Source organism: Hyalella azteca, unplaced genomic scaffold (assembly GCF_000764305.2).
Source record: "Hyalella azteca isolate HAZT.00-mixed unplaced genomic scaffold, Hazt_2.0.2 contig17983, whole genome shotgun sequence".
Lineage (NCBI taxonomy): Eukaryota > Metazoa > Arthropoda > Malacostraca > Amphipoda > Hyalellidae > Hyalella > Hyalella azteca.
The window spans coordinates 300853-323441 of record NW_025947742.1 but is presented as its reverse complement, the minus strand read 5'-3'; the positions used below and the strand labels follow the sequence as shown (position 1 = coordinate 323441).

General features: G+C 40.0%; 2 protein-coding genes across 3 annotated transcripts in view; both read left to right on the top strand.

The window, feature by feature from the left end:
* Positions 1-5227: 5227 nt before the first annotated feature.
* On the top strand, positions 5228-7567 carry LOC125179488. Its single transcript, XM_047885472.1, has 2 exons — positions 5228-7328; positions 7550-7567. Exons 1-2 carry the CDS (start codon positions 5289-5291, stop codon positions 7565-7567), a joined length of 2058 nt encoding a protein of 685 aa, XP_047741428.1. The 5' UTR covers positions 5228-5288.
* Positions 7445-22589, top strand: part of LOC108666961 — a 48966-nt gene continuing 33821 nt past the window's right edge. Inside the window, exons 1-7 of one of the 2 annotated variants that reach the window (XM_047885468.1) lie at positions 7445-11012; positions 15074-15169; positions 16065-16280; positions 16931-17137; positions 18130-18377; positions 18626-18747; positions 19956-20081. In XM_047885468.1, the coding sequence (XP_047741424.1) occupies positions 7578-11012; positions 15074-15169; positions 16065-16280; positions 16931-17137; positions 18130-18377; positions 18626-18747; positions 19956-20081 (4450 nt within the window). In that variant the 5' untranslated portion in view covers positions 7445-7577. The remainder of the gene's footprint in view (positions 11013-15073; positions 15170-16064; positions 16281-16930; positions 17138-18129; positions 18378-18625; positions 18748-19955; positions 20082-22589) is intronic. The other variant, XM_047885469.1, reaches the window with a different exon arrangement.

The following is a 22589-nucleotide window of genomic DNA, read 5'->3' as shown; positions in this document are numbered from 1 at the left end:
GCAATTGTACTGAAGATGTGACTCGTATCGTTGCTTATACGTAATCGTAAACAAGTAATTTGCATTGAGCCAAAAGACGCTTGATGATAGCGATGCCGAACGCCGCATGGGAAGCAGCGTAATCAGAGCGTGCCTTAGTGTGGGTGAACTTCGCTTCCATCTTTTGTGCGGTGCCTTTTAAAAATCAACCATGTTTTTTCTCTTGGCTGAGACCGTTCTGACTAGAGTCTCATAGGAAGCTCTGGCGGTGATGCATCTCTACAAAACTGTCGCATGGGTTACTCGATCAACGCTCATGCACAAAAGGTTTCGCGATAGAAAAGCATATTTTCGGGAAAATTGTAGTTTTTTAGATTTTGTAGTGGGAGACTAGAAGGTTCTTAGACGCAGCAATAGAAACACTGACGAAAATTTATATCTTTTCAAAATGATGGGTTGGAACAGATAATTATTTAAATAAAACCGGACAAATTTTTGTATTCCTGTTTTCGGTGGAAGATTGAATTTGGCTGGGATTATTTCCATAATTTTGTTCGTTGACTTTTATATTTTAAATTTTATTATTTATCAACGTGGTTTTCCGCTTTGTGTATTTTGTTTACGCATTTTTTACGCCAGCATAATCTGGTCCAGTGGTCGTAAGCATTCCATCAGCCTGTTATACGCACAATTAAATTGTAACTATAACTTAGCGAGTGTCAGCTGCTGTTCTGGTTATTTATTTATTTTTATAATGACTTGGCCAATAAAATTAAATCTAGTTCATAGATTTCCGTGCGCGACTCCTTCAAATATCATGCGTCGTGCTCCCGCAATCCGCTTTACTAGTTAATGACGACCGTATACCACAAAAGTTCATTCTTGAGCCCGACAATTTTTATTATCATTTCCAAGAAATCGTCTTTTATTCAGGGATGGTCGTGGCAGTGTCAGAGCATCTGTTCTGTTGATACTGTTTGAGCTTCTATATATAATGACGGTCGAAAATTCATGTACAAAACGTAATTAAATTTGGCTCATCTTCGATTCGTGATTGCAAAGAAAGTGAATTGTTTTAGTAATGATGAATTTTTGGTGTTTTGTCCTATGAAAAATACAGGAATGTACAATTTAGAATATATGTGATTGATTGTCATTTATGATTTCCACTGTGCTTTATTGGCTGCCATTTGAGATTTCCACTGCACATCTCTGTGTTTATTGCTGTCTGAAACTACCTTACCAGTGACTGGAAAGCACCGGTGCTGGCTTTAGCTCTTCAACCTGTCCACATTAAGGCGAAGGCGTCCTTTTCCTTTATTTCTTGCCACATTAAAATTGTTGCGGTCTATGTTTTCTCCCTAAGAGCATTTGATACAAACTGGAACATCGACGCCTTCTCGCGACGTTTTACTGAGTTTCTCTTTTGATTTACAAGTCGACGTTTATAGAATTTCCTGAACAGATGCTCTTTATTGGCAATTAGATCTTTCATGCTGTATGTGTGAAATGTAATTCGTTGATGGTACGATGAGCCTTGGTCAGATTTGCGCACGATTATAATTTTCTTCTATCCAGACAGCTTTTTTTTTAACTCCATAATCTGTCACATTTTATTAGGGTAATATTATAAGTTTAAATTAATATACTACCGTTCTGTGAAACTATTTGCTTAACTGGATTATTGGTTTATATGACGTCTCAATTATTCGTCTTGTATTTTAATTTGATCATGTGTTACTAATTATTAGCAAAATTAATTTATATGCAATTTTCTGGTTCACCATTCGATCACATGAAGCACTTGAATTGTTTATTATTTTTCCCGGAATTATTGTACGTGGATAGAGTTTAAATAAGTGAGTTGAATCCACCGTGAGATTGCAAATATATTTGCGTATGACAGACGCTTGTATTACGCGTGCTGAAGTTCTCACAAGGTTTACATGACTTCCAGCCCATTACCGAAATTTGAAGCCTTTCTCTCGCTGTGTCTAGTCATGTATGGAGCAGCGAAAGGTTGCGTTCCGCCACGCAACATCGAACATCTTTTTAGTGTAGCTGGCGAGAACAACTTCTTTTCGTAAATTTCTTATCGTCAGCGTCTTTGTTTTATCTGATTAAACCTAATAGCGCGTGTCCCTAGGTGCAGAATGGAAGCAGTTACTCCTCTATGCTCTATTAGCAAATCCATTGTATCCATATCTAGGCTCATTATGTAATTTTTGTTGCTATTAATCTAGTGCGTATTGACATTGTGTAAGACCAGTGACAGAAATTCTTCCACAAGTTAATTCAATGGCAAGGAAATATTTTTACGAGTCTACGCTTGCCCACATTCGGTAAACTCAATTGGGGATACGGTGCATCTTTCTCTTGTTAATGCATGATATTCATGTAGAAATGAAAGGTCCGTGACTTTAATTTATAAATCTGAGTTTCAATAACTGGGTTCTTAATTCAGACAAAATACGCCGAATTAAAAACGAAAATATTTTCGTTAGAGTAAATACCATTTTAATGGAATATTATATTCCAATTGTACATTTTTATCAATTAATTTTAAAACACTGAGGGACTAATTTGCCATCATACAGGCGTCGAAAAGAAACGAATTTCAGCTTGCGTTCATTGTCGGAAAATTAGAAAATTGCTGACCAGTCCCATATATTTTTAGGGAGATGACAGATGATGGCCGTTAAAATACGTGAAAATTTTAATTTTCCTGAAAAATTAGGTCTTGAACTCCGAAGCAAACTGTTGCATAAGAGGAATCATGGAGGCACTCGAGCCGATAAATGCAGGCTGAAATATATCGAATATAAATCTGGTGAAAGCAAACAATATTTTACGCCTTCCGAGCTATGCGTTGCCCTCAGTGGTTCAACAAATTATCAAAACGAATAAATATTTGTCAAGGCACATTAATATTGAAATCAGCTAACATTCATTACAATCTTCATCACTATGTCGATAATTAAGCCTTGTTGTAATGCTACATTGACCGTGCTAAATTAACCGACTATAGACAAACGGGTTAAAATCATGATGACTGGTTGGGTTATTTAATGCATGCATGAATATGCATTATGAATGAATGAAAATTATCTCGGTAAAATATTCATCATTACGTTTTTTATTGCTGAAATAAATGAAAGAAGTTGACGAATCTGCAAGTTACAGGTCAAGTTCGTTCACTCGTACAACTATATACTAAATATTTTTGTAATACCGTGAGTCCAAAGCTGTAAGCGCCTGTGCTACTCGTCAACTTCGATATTCCAATTGCTGTCTGCGCGCCGCAGCTTCAACGTCGCATTACATCTGTTTTGAATAAATTTAACGGTACGTTCAACTCGAAAGGAAACTTCTTGTGACTAACTTTATTTTGCGCAGAGCGTTTCGTCGAATGTTGCTTGTCACTTCGAACCTGATGGACACCGTCTTCCTGATATTGTTTTCAAAACATAAGTATTCTAAATGGTATGTTATGCGAACCTCGAGGAAAATAAACTTTCTTCTTTATGTACCTTCACTACTCTTTTATTTCGCCTCAAAACTACTCAATCGGTTCTGCCCCACCCTGTACTTTTTTCGTCGTATTTGTTTTCGTCCAGGGGTGAAAAATGCTTTAATTTTCACTACAGTATAGGTAAAGTATATTATATATATGGTATATTTTTCTACAGTATATTTTCACTACGCTTCTAGTGAAGCGTAGAAATTACCGTTTTCTCACTTCGATAACCATTCCCCCAGGCCTTCAGCCAAGACTCGATGCATCTAGCAAACTGTATATTAAGATCAAACTTTATCTCACATGAGACTCTGGTCGCTACCGTTATTTCTGGCCTCTATTCTATTGTTTCAATTTCTCTACAAGTCAGGCAGTGTCTTGAGAGTGCAATTTTTTGCCCCTGGTTGCGCGTTGATCCGTTATTGAGATCCATAGCGTATCCCGCTAGATCTCTGCTTGCGGCTCCCATCCATGCCGTGATCGTCTTCATTTTATTACATTGCTGCAAGTATTTCATGCACCACACAAGTTGTCTTCGTGTCTTCCTCTTCATCCAGCTCGTACATCAGCAGCATTGATTGGTGGTAGCATTGAGCCGTTATTGGTGCATTTCTATCTTCTACCTCGTACCGCTAAACAGGTGACTTGGACCATTGACCTGGCCCGTTTTGTCTTTAAGAAAGGAAAATCATACACTCAAAAAGTTTTTGCCTTTAAAAATTGTGTTGATGGTTCTTGAAGTGCCATGTGATAATCTACAAATGAAACAAAAAATATTTTGTGTATTTAATATATAAATATTTGTATCTCAAAAGGTACAGCGCTAGAAATGGTCAGTGGTTCAAGTCGGTACTGCTATTAAATGAGAATAGGTGTTTGTTTCTAAATAACAGCAACGAAACCTCACCACTCACTTAGCAATTTAGAGACAATGTTGAGTCTTCCTCAACTTTCAGCATCGTGAATGTACATTTGCACAGTTGGTGGTATTATTAACATTTACTACGTAAATGATAATCATACCCAGATCATTGTCATCATTACCCGGAGCCTAATGAAGTGTGTGTCCATGTAATACAGTTATTTCTTGAATATTTGTCACACTAGCAAGGTTAATTGCTAACTGAACTTGAAATTCTTGGTACCTGGGTTCCGAATAAGATCACCATGATCTGATATCATTGACGGTCAATGAACTGGGGCAAAAACTTGGCTTTAATGTCAACAGAATATTCTGTGTTTCTTATCTAAGATTCTACGTTATTCTAGCCATCCGCAACACTTTCGATCCGTTCAGTGCCTCAACCCTAATCATCAGTAATTAACGATTTCTGACTGTTACAACAACTTTTTTTACGGTTGTAAATGTCTCGTAAATCAGGTCGGCTTGCACGTCTAAAGTGTTTGTAGAAATTAGAGAGAATTGACTTGTTGATGTGATTAGGCGGAATCCTGGACAGTGAAATCCGACAGAAAATCAACATCGTCATGATTAAATGTTGGCGTGAGTGCCTCTATCATAGCTTCTCCTTGACTCGCAGTCCTGGAGGCTGTGGCGTCAGCCCTGTGCCAGTAGGTGTCTGGACAGCGTCGGTGGTGTGCGTGGTAGCTCGCAGGCTGTCGTGCAAACGATCGGTTCATATTTGGATGAAATATTGGTCTTCACGGCTGGTAGATGAGTGCGGAGACCATGTGTTGTTAATGGTGACTTTCCAGGCCATAAGCCTATAGTTAGTGTTATTGATGAGTGAAGTAGACAGGTTTTTCATGGATCTGGAAGCAAAGTTAATGTATGTGCAACAACATGAGAGATTTGATGCAACGAGGATCTTTTCGTGGAAAGAATATTCTTGAAACTGTGAGCAGAGCTCTCAGTCCTTCTAGAAATCGATCCAAAAGTCCGAGTGCTGACAAAAATAATAGTGATGTTTCCCAGAGCAATAAAACTCGTAATGGGCAAGGAAGAAATGGGAAAAATCGGGAAAAGCTTGATCAAAGAAATTCGTCAACTAAATCTGACGTCACACGGAAGGAAAAGGATATCAGAAATGGCGGCAACAAACAGAAAAAGACGTCGTCTAATTCTTCCAGTGAAATTAAAAATGAAGACTCAAGGAAGTCCAGTGAAATTAAAAATGAAGACTCGAGGAAATGTCCTGCCATTGAAACGGACACAATTATTGAAGAGAAAGGCCTACAGGACCAACGGTCTTCCTCTGGAGCGTCTTCGCAGGCATCAGGAGATTCAACGCCCACCAAGCCTACCAACGCAGTGTCCCCAGATAACGACGACAATGTCCCCGACGGTAATATCAACGATGAGAGGGAGGAAAGCGTGTACATGTCGCGTAAGTTGCTCTTCCGTAAAATGATAGAACTCGAAGTCAAAGAGCTTGGCAAGCCTGACTGTAGCACAGCAGATGTTGTTTCTGTCGCTGATTCTTGGGATGATCTTGAAGAAAATTTTTCGAAAATATATGAACCAATTCCGGCTCGAGTTGCTCCTTCAAAGAAACAAAAGAAAAAAACAAAATCAAATACTTCATTACCAAAAGGCTATAAACCCGAAGACAGGAAAATACAGAACGATGAAGTGTTTTACAACTCCAATTATTTTTTGTTAGGCAAAAGTGAAAAGCCGCCAACTGCTCACCCACAGTACGTTTGCTCGACTGAAATGCGTGACAGCGGCTTTTCTCCTACAAGCGAACTCGAGGTGTTTGCTGAAGTGCATCGCTCTCTAAGTGACTCCTCAGACTCTGACATCAACAACGAAGAGCCTGATGGCAGTCCCTCAGTAGAGGCTGATTATGAAACTCGCACTGATCTGTACCGCAATATCAGAAATTTACGGAATTCGCTGGCTCGTCGGCAGCAGCAGAAAAAGCGCGACGAAGATGTTGACTCTTGGAAATCAATGACCACCGACGACGAGCCAGTTTATGTCTCCCGCTCAGAAATATTGTCACGTCACGAACTTTCTCCTCTACCAATTTCATTGAGCAGTGCACATGGTTCGAGCCTCGCCAGACACTCTAGCAGACATTTTATTTCCAGGTCTGAAATTTTGGCTCGACTCGATAAAGTTCAGGAATTAGATGAATGTAGAGCGCGATCACCAGAAGCCGGCTCGGTGTCTTCACATGACTCATGGTCAGTGAAAGAACATGATTTGCTTTTTGATAAGAGAATTATTCCTTTTTCGGGCCAAAAAAGCGGCGCACAAGACTATACATCAATCCAATCAAACGGAAGTTATATGGATTTTGAAGCCGATCTATCGTGTAGCGAGATCGAGAGTCGCGAATGTTGTGGCTTGGACAGCAAACGCAGGCGACATGAGCAGCGCGAAGCAGCTGCCGCGGAACTACAGCGGCGCGTGATGGCTGTGTTGGCCACGCAGCAACATATCGCGCCGTCTACCAAAACAAAAGTCATGGATATAATCAAGCAACACATCGACAGCAATAACGACTCCTTAGACTACGAACAGTTCGAAATTAAAAACGAAGAGATCCGAAATAAATTGAAGGAAGCTTTGGCTCATGACTGGGAAACACTGAGTAACATCAACTTAGGACTTATTTACGTGCCTATGGAAGAGAATCTCAGCCTCCGTTCTAAAAAGTCAGCTGCAAGTCGTGACGTGTCTGACTATGACACTTTCGGAAGCTTGGACTCATTAATATTTGAGCCCAAAGTTCCGTCTGAGGATGCTATATCTGAAGCATCCGAAGACAGCGTGTGTGATAATTCTCAACTGAGTATCAGTTTGAGTGCTCTGCCGCAGTCAAAGTATGATGTCGAGACTGAGTTCAAGAGCATAGGAAAAGTGCAATCATTAGTGACTTCTTTTGACGATATTTATAGCGGGAGATGCTTGACGTATGATCCAAAGAGTAATGAAACTACCATAAGAAACTTTAAGGTAAATGACATTGTGAAACGCCTTCAGGAGTCAACGGAGTCATCTGAATTAGATGTGCAAAGACGTTCTGTCAATCAATCGGAGAATATTTCTGATGAGAGAGCTGCCACTGTTGACCATAACAGGACAATTGCGAGCGATGATTCATCGGCAATGAAGTCACTTCACTCAAACGAAAATGACGACAGGTGCAGTTCAAACAGCACCAACGATATACGCAATGGCTCCTCGAAAAATACACCTAATGAAACTACTATGATGAAAAAACAAGCCGAAACGACTGATTTTCGGAACTCTAGGAGCACTAAAGAGGCTGGTTCTAAAAAAAGTAACGCTGAAATGACATTTTCGAAGAAGTCCGGTGCTGATCCGATTCATGCAGAGAATTTTCGAGCTAAAACGAATGATGCAAATAATTTTCGTCGAATGAATGTCATAAAGGATTCAAGTGCTGAAACAAATGTTACAAGTAATTCCAGTGACAACAGGCTTCCTATGAATAATTTTGACGAAGTTGCAGACAGTATCCCAGAAAAACTCGAGAGAGACAGCTTAAGTTCAGGTGGAGCAGACAGGAGCAGCTGTTCCTCGGACGACCCTCAGGACTCTGCACACCCGCTAGACCGACTTGACCCACAGGATCCGAGGTCTGCGCTGCCGCCAGACCGGCATGACCCACTTACCGAAGGCTCCGCAACAGCAGCATCGGTCAATCCCGCCCTCCCTGCAGCGGCCAAGCAAGCGGTCGGTGGCAAATGCCTCAAGGAGGTGGCACTTGGCGCGGCGTCTGGCACTGAAGAAGAACACAAAGAAAAAAACCATGCATCTGAGTCTTCGCTTATGCCTCAAACACATGCCCATGCGCGCGCTTCTGCCTCTTACTCTACTAGCTCATCTGACAGTCAAACTTCAGTAGTGTCTCAAGAAACACTCAATATAACCTCGGATGAATCTGTCCGTAAAAACAATGTGTCTGTTTGCTCTGAACATAGACCACTGGCTTCACGTTCAAGTGACAGCTCATATGCTCCTAGAACGCAACTGAAGAAATTTTTCTCGGGCTTGGCCGTACTGGGGCTCAAACGATTCTCCTCTAAAGAAGTTTCCAAAAATGGAAACGTTGGTGCAGTCATAGAAGAGAACAGAAAAGAGATTGCGACCGAAAACGATTCTAATGGCACGGGGCGTGATTCTGTACTTTGCGATTCGACGTTGTCAGATGTCGTGGTGGGTTGTCAGGTGTCTAGCGCTGATAACAAAGAAAGCCACACGATTGTAGCCGAGAAAGTCAACGGACCCGCGTCCATTGTGTCGGAAGTTGGCCATTATGAAGTGCCGCCAGTGTCAGCTACCATGACCAGTCTTGATTCCGAATCTGACAGCATCACGAGCTTGGAGAGTGTAATTTTCAAAGGCGCTGGTGCGTCAGGCGCAGATGTTAGCTCACCTGCTAAAAAAGCCACGAGTAAGCGGGATAAGTATGTCGTTAACCATGGTCATGAGAGCGACACCAGCGATTTTGGTAAATCAGCAAGTGTAAGCACAGCCTTGAATATTGATTCAGACACTTCTTGGGACTACATTCGTGCAGAACAAAGCAATTTGCCCGCACAACGTATCTTTTCTTCTACTGCTACCCTGAGTCTTACTGGCGAGTCTATCTGTGGTAGTACGGAGTCAATTGGTCCCCGCGTCATTGGCAACTTGAGGCGTAGAAAGAACGATGCTTGTGTTGTAAAGTCTATTCCTGCTAACATAGAACAGTTTTTTAGTGAATTGAAATGTCATGAAGGCCTGCAGGAGAGTGATGGTACAGTAGACGACGGGCAACTTGATGCTTTTTTATGTCCCGACAACCTTCCTTCATTCGATTCTGACAGCGATAACAAGAACAAGTACGACGTCAACACTTTAAACACGAACAGTTCGAACTCATCTGCTCCGGCGGTGCTGCTTCTCAAACATCACGCTTTTACTAGCTTCGAGTCTCTAGCTTCGCGCCGGAATGAAACTCAGGATAGCAAGGATACGAAAAATCCTTCTAATGCCGACGTTGAGAGGCCCACGGAGCTGCAGATATATGGCTCACGTAACGGGGAATTACTTTACGGGGCACGGAACTCGCTTGTATTCCAAACCATGCACGGGGCTTACGTGACACGTGATCCTCCTGCCAGTCATCTGTCAACTCCTCTAATTATTCGTAAAGGCAAAGCTATCGAACTTACTGAGGAAATGTTCAAAGCTGCTCATGACTCAATTAATACTGAAGTTAAACCACGTGTTCAAGATGATGATACAAAAGTGGGGGAGAACGATGACCCTCCGGTCTCGAAATCAAATAATATTGACTCTGTTGAAAGTTTAAGTGACGAATCTCGTGAAACACAAGAGAAATCCATTGAAAGTCAAGCTGAGTCATCAGTTCTGATTCCTGCCGTCCAGCCGTCTCCCATTACTGACGAGAATTCATTGAATTCTGAAGTTGTTGACTCTGTCATGCGTACATCTGAATCGGTTGAAAAATTTAAAAGGGTTCAAAAAGTTGGAGTAGCCGTAATGGGCGAGAAAAATAACGACATGATGATCCGCGAATTGAAATTGAAATTGCGACGAAAGTTTGTTGCAGGCGAATGTGATGAGATCGATTCACCAGACGACAACACTTCCATGATGAACCTTGTAGACCAACCTCCTGGCGACGACGGAAAGAGTTCAATTGCCTCCAAGAGGGAACAGCTTGCTCCTCACATGAGCAGGATATTCGGATCCTTTCACGAAAAATGCCGGCAGTCATTAAACATTCCTCCAATCGAAAATAACTTGAAAACACGCAACACTAATGAAATCGAAACAAGAAGCAACGCCTCGAGTGGAGACAAAAACTTGGAAATGAAAACTAAGGTGTCTTGCAGCGGCAAAAAAGCAAGCGATAAAGAACGCGAGTCCATAGAAATACGGGGCAGCGATGGCACACTTGAGCAACTCTGGCTGCCCACACCCGACTACACTCCGCTTTCTACGTTGCCGCGTGTTCCTGTCGTTGAGATGGATGTCATCAGTAAGCCGATGCCGACCATGAACGTCGACGACCTGGAGAGCGTTGATCAAGTGATGAATTTTGAGCAGCGTGTGCCCACACCTGATTACGACTGCACTCCCACGCCATGTCCGGAGTGCGACGATGAGTCTTTTTGTTCATCGCAACCTCCTGGTGAGAAATCCTGCGTTCAGGCTAACGCACTGCCAAAGAGATCCGTTCGTTTTGACTTGGTGAAGCATATGGAGGAAGTGTCGCCGACCTGGTCTGACATGGAGAGCGTTATATTTGCTGAGGACCGGTCTTTCGGATCACTTTTGGTGGACGGAGTTCATAAGAACCTTCAGCTAGCTGAGAACAGCGGAGGTCGCATGGACTCCTATCAAGACTGCCTCTTGTGGGATCAAATGGCCAAGATGAGACGCAGCCGCATGCCTGAAGACAGAGAGAGATGGAAGACGGAGAAAACAAAGCGTATGCTACTCTGGATTCACATGTCCACTAATGACGAGAAAACCCAGAGGTGCTACAGAAGCTTTTGGTGGAAGGTAAGATAAGTACTGACGCACGCAAACATTGCCGTTTTTTGAGAAACCGTTCTTCTTTGAGTTTTTTGACAAATACATTGAATACCGTAGTATCGCGTTCAAAGATAGCGGTTCTTGGCTTGTATTCAATATAAGCACTCAATTGTTACATTTTCCTGCAGTTTCAGTAGTTTAGTGCATGTGATCCTAGTTTTTTTTTGTCAAGTTATCGAGGCTAATAATCTGTTCTTAACTTCTTCGCTATTTTCATTGTCGTTTTAACATGCTATGCGTGTATATTTCAAATTTTGTAATAAGTTGACTGTTAATTATACTGTATTAAAAACTTTACTTTGTCTAAAATTATATGCATTGCGTAGTTATAGTTATTTCTTATACCTGTAATATTTGGCGAGATCGAGCATTCAATGTCGCGAGAGAACCTGACTCTTCAAATTTCGGAAGGAAATTAGACAGAAAACGTAATTATTTACGAAGTAAATTTCTCCCTCGATTTTGATATAATGGATGAATTTCAAGTGAATAACTTCTGGATTGTGCCATCGCAAATTGTGTTGTTAGGAATTGAACATGTTTTATATATTTTTTTCCATTTTTGTAATCAAAGAGAGTTTGACGTGACTTGGCCGAATTGCGAAAGATAGTTTAGCCTTGTGTACGCCGTTGATGAGTAAATAGGAAAAGTGAAACAGTGTATGTTAGGTCTTAAGTTTGCTGTTATGTTTTTATGCGCGTATATTTTAAGTGTGATCATTTAAGAAAGATTTTAAAAGTTTAATTTCTCCGTACCGATATTTACTATATATACCGGTAATATTCATGTTCAGTTAAATTATTTATTAGATATTTAGTTTCGTCTTATTTATTTCAAGGGACTCGGTAATAGACCAGAACTTGTCTCCGAAACAACCTTAGTAACAGACCCGATACAAGTCTAAATTTCATGTATCAACAATAAAGATATTTCAGAACTCGTGCCACACTGTGGCTAAGGAAGGAACTAGATGATCACCTGACTGAATAATGCAGGGATGAAGATGGATTTATTTTATTTTTGTTTGAATGCATCCCTAGCAGTGCAATATGAGCTAAACTTTAGTTTTATGTGCGCTTGTCCCTAACTACTATCGCAGTGCTGTTTGCCTGAGACAAGATTTTATCCTTGAACCCTCGTTATAATGGTATAAACAATACACCTGATAAGCACTAGCCGCGTAATGGGTTTCTCTGGCGCACAGAACAGCAATGTTCAATTGTTTGCACTAGACTCTGGATGAGCGTATAGACGCCTATGATAAAAAGAATAATACGTAAGCGTAACCTACGCTGTGGCTTTTTTCGGTGACCAAGAACTCAAGGGCTCGGTTTGTTGTGTCAGGCAGCTATTGTCGATGTTATGACCAAGGTTGTGGTCATTAGAAAACTATAACTTGTGTTGGGAGTTTTTCATTGCATTGTATGTGTACAACGCGCGCATTTGCTGAACAACGGATGCTGAACTACAATGACTTTCATATTACTATCCAAACTATTATACGGCTGAATAACTGCTGAATAGTCTAAATTCAATTCGAGCGACGATTCTGATACGTTTATTTTTTTAAATTCTTTCTCTGATACAAGTCGGTTACAATCGTGAAAACTTTCGATTTATGTGAAGTCAATCTTTGTGTTATGGAATGTGTTCTATATTATTTCAGCGCTTGCATATATATTATTTTATTTCCATGGAAGGTAAAATGAAGTCTTAGCAATAAAGTCTTAGCTGTTTGATGTTATTCCGTGCATGGCATGAGATAAAATCAACTACCGTAATACTGTCAACACCAACATGGATCAAACTAGTCGTCGGTGCCGGCCAAGTGACAACATTGATGTTCTTCCTCCTGAACACGTTGCTGCTGCCACGCTGAGGCTGTGCGGTGACAGTTTGCGGTGACGTACGTACCGCTACCCTCCATCGTTACTGATGTGACACCGACTCCACCGGTCCCGTAACACTGATGGCTTTGGCTTATGTCCTTTCCTTCAGTTCAAAGCGGTTTAGAAAACAACACGAGAAAACTAAAGACGTTGACAGAAAACGAAAATACTTGCTCAAGTTTTGCTTGAGTCCTCAATTGGTCTAGACACTTGGTTGCGTTGATGCGTGACTGATTTCTTCCAGGTTTTCTAGTGCAACTTGACGTGCGAAATTACGGTGCGAGGAAAGAAATAATTCTGCGGCAACCAGTTGAAGACTTCGCAGTTATTCTTTAGATTTTACGTTTGCATCAGAAAGTGAATATTTCTTTGATTATTCTAAGCATCTGCGTTGCGTTATTTTTACAATACGAGACCATATTGTAAGCTTTGTCTTGATTGGCGAAAAAATCGAGACTATTTTCATTCAACTCTTAGTAGAAACCCGGGATGATACAGAGACGAAACGAGACTTCTAGGGCAAGAGGTGCTGACCAATTACCCGGAATTCACATTTTTTCATCTACCAATTACTTCTCGATATTAAATAATTTATATTCAGACATTTGTGCAGTGTTTTAATACTTAAGCGTTCTCGCGTTCAATTGTGAAATATACGCGTATATAATTTATGCCAATTCCCCAGAGAGTAGGTAAAGCCTTGTGATATTCCAAAAAAATCAAAAATAAAATTTCGCCAAGTGTTTTCTAAGCTTAGTCAAATCTAGTAACGACAATTCCTGTACAGTTGTATTGGGAGCCAAATGTCGCCAAATACTCAACTGCTTATTAACAGTTAACGGTTTTACTTGCTGATCCGAAATGCTCCCTTTAGGAGATTTCGTTTTGTCTCGTATCACATATAGTAAAATGTCTCGTATCCTTACATATGTCGTCTCGTCATGTCTCGTTCCATATACCCGCTACACTATTCTTAAATTCCATGACACGATTTTTGCCCCGATTCATAATTTAAGTCCGTACAAATTTTGCTTTGCCTTGTTTTTTCCGCACATTTTTGTTTCGTTATGCTTGTCCTGGTTACAATCGAAAAGATGTGGTTTATATTATTCATGTAAATTTGGTCAATCAATTTGGTTGATAATTTCTTCGAAATTTGGCTGTTGATTTTGCTCTGTTGTGAACATATCTCTCCGCGTGTTATGTTTTAACGTAGATTGTCTAATAGCAAACGGGTCAGCAAAAAGCGCTGACGTCTACGGAAACAACTTCAATTGCGATATCAGATTTACTTTTCGCGGCTTGTTAAAAATATTCGCTATAAAATTCTAGACACGATTATTTTAATCCGCCTTTGTAGTAGATGCCTTGCTCGTGGGCTGAAAAACTCGTACACTGGATATTAATAAGCTTGAGGCCTGCAAAAACCGGTGCACGTAGTTAGCTGCACCTGGATTAATTAGGCGGCTGCGCAGCTGTTTCGTGGTCCCAATTTTTGCAAATTTGACGCACATTTTTATGCATTGTGGTGCTGGCATCATATTTATCGATGATATCAGTGGTTATGATCGACGCATTACTCTTATTAAGAAAATTGTATGATAAGCCAATGACCAAGATAAAGCAATTACTTGGGTTTTCTAGTTACTAGCGATAGTGTGCGTTGTGTAGAGCGTCATGAGCGCCATGCTCCCTGCAGCATGTGCGCTTATCTGGAGCGTGTCCGTGCGTGGCAACGCTTACTTCGACAAGTGTGGGTGAAAGCCATGCACTCATACGCCTGCCATCGTCAATGTTTTCTATCATACTACCGATCAAATTTTATGAGCTATCGTTATTCCACTTATAAAATTGCACAAGATCAACGAAAATTTTTCATATTTTTGTTTAGTGCTTGGAATAAAGCGTGAAAGTTTCTGATAACTCTGTTTAAATTTACCTATAACCCTGTTTAAATATAGAACCTGCATAGGTTAGCACTATATGATTATTGTATGTTCCAGCGTAACGTAGGTAGCACTGAAAAGTAGCTGTGCAACTTGTGAATGAAAATTTATGATTCTCTTGTCTATCATGCATTATTCATGAAAATTATTTACATTTTATATTCTTTAATATTCTTAAATTTTTTGTTGCAGGCGAAGCAGCGCGCATCGGTGATGTGGATTGTCCAGAAAGCGAACAAGAACAAAGTGCCTGCAGAATACCAAGACCCTTATTACCGGGACCATGAAGTAAGTCGTCGTTTTCTGCTCATTTAATGTACTTAGCGGCTGTACTTGTCTTTGCCAGGATAAACGAAATAGCTTGGCAAACCATTTTTAAGTTTTTCATAGAAGTTCATTAAACTTTTTTTTTCTCGAAAAATGTGACCCGCAGATTGATTGCGTGTGAGACGAATATTTGCTAAATTGTCTTCAGGTGGCTACTGCAGTTATGTTGTAATGATATGTTTTTCCTCCTTTCGTCTCTATTTTCGTCTTGAAATGCTGGTATTGCATAATATTTTATTTCTTACTATTACTAAACAACGCTGTAGTAATTAAATTGTCTTCGGGTGGCTACTGCAGTTATGTTGTAATGATATGTTTTTCGTCCTTTCGTCTCTATTTTCGTCTTGAAATGCTGGTATTGCATAATATTTTATTTCTTACTATTACTAAACAACGCTGTAGTAAATTCTTGTTTGTGTGAAATTATGATTCATTTCGGTCTTATAGGATTGCCACTCTCGCGAGTTTTCATATATTTTATAATATAGCTTTATTTTAATTGTGCAATTCTCCTGTATGGAAACTGTGCACCACTCGTCATCACTCCTGCATCTTTTGCCGCATGGTGGTTGCTGTAATATGCTGTATTTAATCAGTAAATTTGTGTTAATTAGAATGTATTGTTTTAATTAGAATGTATTATTTTAATTAGAATGTATCGTTTTAATTAGAATGCACTGTTTTAATTAGAATGTATTGTTTTAATTAGAATGTATTCTTTTAATTAGAATGTATTCTTCTAATTAGAATGTATCGTTTTAATTATAATGCACTGTTTTAATTATAATGTACTGTTTTAATTAAAATGTATTGTTTTAGTTAGAATGTATTGTTTTAATTAGAATGAACTGTACAGGGTCGGGAGCACCTGAAGCCTGGCATCATAGCTCAACTGGCCAACGCAGATCTCTACTGCTCGGCGCTGGCCAACATTTATGGCGACCCTCACTTCTTCAGCCTCAGCCACTGGAAGGTGATCCAGGCGCTTGCCAGGAAGGGCGTGTATGTCGCCGAGCCCACGGATGTCGCGCTCAATGAGACCATCCTACTGCAGGACTCCCCTCTCAAGATGGTACGAGGCGACTAGTTGTTCCTTGCGCCTGATTAATTTAATGAACGAGAACGATGCTTGGGAAATTCTGCTTTTCACCTATGGAAATTTATCGAGTTCTTTCGAAAATTTATATAAATGTTGTAAGGAATGTGACTAACTTTTTTAACAGGTTGAGTGTGATACGTCCTATCGGTGGGTTGTAGTGTTGGCGGATGTTTTTTTTTTTGATAAATCCTGTGATTTATTTTTTTTAATAGCATTGGCCGAGAAATTGAATTCAATTGTAATTGAATTTAAAAAAGTACAAAACAAAAGAAATTGCTACCTAAAACTCGTTGGTTTTAATTAAGTTTTGAAAACCCTTATAAACAAGATAGCCCTTCAATTGAAATCCATTTTCATAGTGAAGTCTGAATAGAATTTCTCATCTTTAGTCCTCGACAAGCTTCCGTTTTGTACGGGAAAGGTGTTCATTTGCAAGTGGTTCAGGAATTATCTGTAGAGCTATCATTCTCATACTATCTTTCCACCTTCACCTTAGCGATGAAGATAGAAATCATTAATACATCGAACTACATTAATACATACCTAATACATTAATACATCGGAAATTATTAATACATTAATTATTATTACATGGAACAGTAATGAATGTGTATTGTTTACAGTCGGCGCATCTGGCGGTGATAGAGGCGATGATGGCGCTGTACATCCGTGAGGTGGTGGTGGCAGAACGCGTCGTGGCGACGCTGCAGAAGATCTCAGGACCTAACAGCACGCACGCCGCCCCACAGGACCAGGAGGAGGCCCTCGTGCTGTGGGTGGCTAAGGTCACCAGCGCCCTGCAGGAGAGGATAGCCGCTCAAGTTACCGACGTGAGATCCTTTGATATGCAAATAAGCTCAACGCTCAATGAGAATTAGTCGAAGAAAAACACATGAAAAAATGATACGCTTAACCTTGAACAAGACGGCAAACTGTGTTTCTCGCAAAAGCTCGTTTTTTTTTTTAATTTCGTGGTATTTCTTTGTTATCTAAACATTTAAGCTCCTGTTTTCTCTCCGATAAGTTTCTGTTCATAACCATTCGTGCGGTTTTGAACTTCTGAATTAGAATGTTAATTTTACACTTGTATTGTCTAGCTGGAAAGTTTTCGGCTGTGTGCTAAACAGTTCATCCGATAAGTTCTTACCAATTAACACCTGCTACGCTTATTTGAAAGTTTTTCTTGTTAGACTTCCTTCAATTCTTTCAAAATGATTTTGAGTCGTATATAAAATTATATTATATGAATCGTCTATACTATTAGTAAAATACATTCAGAATTGAATAGAATCACGCTGTAATACGAACATAGTGAATTATTTAAAAAAACTAGAGTTTACGTTGTATACTAGAGGGATTTACTCTATAAAAACGAATAAAATATGTATATTTTTTTATAACCACTGCTGGTAATGTGTAGGTATTTAAAAGTTAAACGAAAAAAATATGTATATATATCTTATAACCACTGCTGGTAATGTGTTTACTTAAAAGTTAAACTAAAAAAATATGCAGATTTCTTATAAGCAATACTGGTAATCTATGTATTTGAAGGTTAAACTAAAAAAATATGTATATTTCTTATAAGCACTACTGGTAATCTATGTATTTGAAGGTTAAACTAAAAAAATATGTATATTTCTTTTAACCACCGCTGGTAATCTATGTATTTAAAAGATAAACTAAAAAAATATGTATATTTCTTTTAACCACTGCTGGTAATGTGTGTATTTAAAAGTTAAACTAAAAAAATATGTATATTTCTTATAACCACTGCTGTTGAATGTTTATATTTAAAAGTTAAAGTGAGACGCGTTGACAGGACGGACAGCAGTTGCCGGAGTTCCCCCGTATCCAGGACCTGAGCGACCTGAGCGACGGCATAGGACTAGCTGCGCTCATCTCGTACTACTGTCCGCACGAGCTGCCCTGGGGCGATATAGCCGTCGCTGACCCCCCCTCCATGGCTGACTCCCTCTATAATATTGGACTAGTTATTAAGTTCTGTCATGAGGCGCTGCCTTACAACCCATGCCTCCTTACTAAAGAAGATATCGTCTACATGCACAGGTGGGATGCGTAACTTTATTGTATTAAGCATTGCATCATTGAAGTTTAGTTCTTTGTGAAAAAACATTGCTCTGTACTTTTTTATTCGATTTTAATGAATAAATAATATATATACGTTATATTGTGTGAAGTTTTAATGCGAGTTCAATTGCGATGACTCAGCTTTGCTCAATTAAAACACCGAAAGCCTTTATTCAGTGCGGCTATGTTTGTGTTGTGTAACATTGAACATTTCCCTCGTATTGCAGTAGTGTGAAGCAGAACGTGCTGGCGTTCGTGACGGAGTTGTTCTTCCTCCTGGAGCTGCAGCCCGTGGCCTGTGTCGTCACCAACACGCGGAGACCTTCCAGCAAATACGCCTCTCCGTCTGGTACGTTTAACCCTGACTATTTTACTCAAACAAGGCTAAATCCGCGCCTCTGCATGGATTTTATTATCCAAACTAATGAAAAGAAACTGTCATCTTGGGGGTAAAAGTTTATATGAATTTGGTGGTAAGGCTGTAAAAGAATTGCACTCATTTTTGGATATTCTCCTGTATAGTTTGTGCTAGTTTTAGATATGGTGAATTTGGTCGTGTCACGGTTGGATTTGTACACTTATGGTTTATTTCTGTTCTTTTCTAATTATATTCTTCTACTTCATATTAATTGGAGGCATAATCGGTGAAATTAACAGCGCGTGTATGTCATGGGGCTCCCGTTTTCTCCCTGCCTTGAAATGGACGGATTGTCAACTTCATAGAGAATCTAAAAGCCTTTCTTAGAACTTTCGTAATATAGTCGCACTAAATTTGAGATCACTAGCTTAAGAACTAGACATAGATCTCTTTGCGATTACCATTTCACATCTTTGTCTCCTCGGAATTTTACTCTCCGGTTCATAATGAGGACCAACTTACTTGGCCAATCTTTCGAGTTCATACCGATACTCCCTCTTTAGTACCCTCCCGTTCATCTCAGTTCCTCTCACTGCACCCAAATCTTAACAAAATCGTGTGAGTTGATTGAATATTGTCGCGCCTCGAGGAACTTCACTGGAAGAACTTCCAATACATTTCATCAATGAGGAAGACGTATAAAATTTCCTTGTTCTGTCTGGAAGTATCTTGACGCTGAAAATGACTGCAGTCTGTGGGTTATCGAGCTCTTGAAGTGCTCTAATATAAATGTACCATTATCGTGTATCCGAAATGTTTACTTTTTTCACTTCAGAGTGTAAAGTTCTTGTAAATTAGAGACTTGCGTGTGGTGCGCGTACGTGGAGCTACAATCTACTAGCCATCGTTTGTCCTTTGTTCATTATCTTTTCTGACAAGCCTGTTACCCTATTTCAATTGAACTAATGCTTCTGTACATGTTGAAAAAATATTCTTTTTAAGGTTTACGCTTCTGCTTACTAACTCTTTAAGTAATTAACCACTGGACAGCAGTTCGTTTGTTATGCTGACTTTGATGTTCATGCCCCGTCACACCCGGCAACGCTCCTGTTCAAATATCTACGCCCGATCGAGAACACTACTGCCTGTTGAACTTGAGTTTGTAGTTGCTTTCTTGGCTCTTAACAATCATCGCTCAGGTCCTTCTTCGGCCCGCTCTACTGGGTCCTCGATGGCTTCATCTTCTTCATACTCGGGCCAATCTTCTTCGGGACACAGAAAGGCGGGCCACAAACGTTCTGGGTCCTACACTCAGACTTATAGAGGTGATGCGCACCTTACGATAAATGGCCTTTATTCTTGTGCGTGATGGAACACATCTACGAGAGTCGCTTTAAGCTTGAATTTGTGAGGTTGTGTGTATGTTTCTGACTGGAAGGATGTGCTTTGCGTGGCTTGTGGCTTATGATTGCGGAGTGATAATGCAGTATATTACTGATTTATTCATCCTATTGCGCTTATACAACTGGTGAAACAGTGAAAATGTCATGTCTCTAAATTGTTACGCATTACCTGTCCAGTGTCCAATGTTCGTTGCCTTCCTTGCTGCTTATTTATAAGTCGTTTTCAAATTATTTAAAACTCGCCCGTTAAAGAAATCAAATTTCGTTTCATACATCGAGTATACGCTTCACTCTATGGACTTCCGGCTGGCATAATCAGTCTCAGTCGCCAAGGCTATCTGCTAAATTACTCGAACGATCAGAATCATTCACTGAATTTTATATTATATTCTTCTAAATTCTCAACTCTCGAAAATCATCCACTACTCCCACAGCATGTTCGATGAACATGCATTCTGAAGCATTAAATATCCCTGCGAGAGAGATGCGAGTTTGCCGTGTCGGAAAAGTGAGCGACAAGAAGCGTGTGTTTGAGGGCCAATTTTTCCTTTACTATGTGTTGTCATGTGTCGTCTCCTGCCTCATTTTACGCCTGTACTAACTTTTCCTGTTCAGTTTCTGCTCCGCCTCATTTATTTCATTGTAGCTCCTGCATTTAAATGTGCGCTTCCGTACGACCGTTTTCTTGTCACGTCTGTCTCTTCTATAATCTTGCAATCGTGGACTGTTTTGGTTTTTCAGATATTTTTTATTTTGTTTATCAGCGTCTCACATTTGTCTCCTTTGGTTCACAAACATTCATGGGATGGCCTTGCCATACTGGGAGTGAACTGTTCTTCCTATGTTATCGGTAGTACCTTTTTTTCCTTCTATTTTTTTTTCTAAAACATTACTTTATATTTCAGATTATATTCTAGGGTATTTATTTCATTTAATTAGCAATATTTAGAATGTTAACTATGTTTTACATTTTTGAGTTTGCTAGTTTTCATTGACGCCATCTCTGGCTGCATTTGATACTCTAGGATGCAAGCCTTGCTCCTCGCCGAGCAAAGACAGCAGCTCAGCTGAACGCAAGAACAGCGACTGCGAAAAAGATTCCAGTCCTAGATCAGGCACCAGTGCGGCGCACTCTGACGACACAACTCACACGTCATCTGGAAACCAATCCTCCCACGCACCCATTGACATGAGACGACGATATTCTCAAGAGGAAATAGCTAGTGGCGCTGGCAGTGGACTGAAGCGCCGACTCTCGCAAGGTCCCGCTGACGAAAACGATGGCTCCGGGAAGTGCTTCCAGCGCCGGGACTCACGCATTGCTGTGCATGACGGTAATAAATACTCCTTCATCGGCATCATCTCTAACTCACCCAACCTACCTTAACTTGATTCTTATGATGACTCACAAGCAACACAAACTTACCTGTGTGCATCTTAACAATCTCACCAACGTGGAACAATTAACAATTTCGACAGTATAAAACAGCGACTTACAAGTAACAATCTCGTGGATTTGGAACCGCTACTTACAAGTAACAACTTCGTGAATTTGGAACCGCTACTTACAAGTAACAATCTCGTGGATTTGGAACCGCTACTTACAAGTAACAATCTCGTGGATGTGGAACCGCTACTTACAAGTAACAACCTCGTGGATTTGGAACCGCTACTTACAAGTAACAATCTCGTGGATTTGGAACCGCTACTTACAAGTAACAATCTCGTGGATTTGGAACCGCTACTTACAAGTAACAATCTCGTGGATTTGGAACCGCTTCTTACAAGTAACAATCTCGTGGATTTGGAACCGCTACTTACAAGTAACAATCTCGTGGATTTGGAACCGCTACTTACAAGTAACAACCTCGCGGATGTGGAATGACAACTTGAGAATAACCTTCAAGTTGAGCTAACATCGTCTGGATTCCTATCGAGAAACTAACAAATGTTCTTGTTCTAACCTAAAGTTTTCTAGTCCGTCTTGTCTGATGAAAGTTACCTACAAGTAATTTACCAGAGAATTTTTTCTCATTTTTTTAGCGTTGAAAAGTCGGGAACTATTAGCTTGATATACTGGACGTCCATTCCCTTCACTTTGATCTTAATCAGCTAAGTGGACAAACTTCTAATTTGGTCAATATCTAGGGAGTGAGTAGGGACACCGTACCAAGTTCTCAGTTGTGTTAATTTTTTTATTTAAGTTGCTATTTGTTTTATTTAATCTATTTCTTCTTCATTTTTTATTGTGTCTTCCGTTTATTTTGTCTGTGAGACTGTGGCTGTCCATTAATGTGTGTTATGGCTCACTGTTGGTCCTTTATACATCTAAGTTTAAGATAAGGATTAAGAATTAGTTTTGTAACATTTGCGTTCCGCGTGTAATATTTATGATTGTATCTTGAAAGTAAAGTGTGCGTAGCTGTGAAA

Excerpts from the sequence above, each read along its gene's own strand:
- LOC125179488 (XM_047885472.1), top strand. The coding sequence starts at position 5,289 with ATGTGCAACAACATGAGAGATTTGATGCAACGAGGATCTTTTCGTGGA.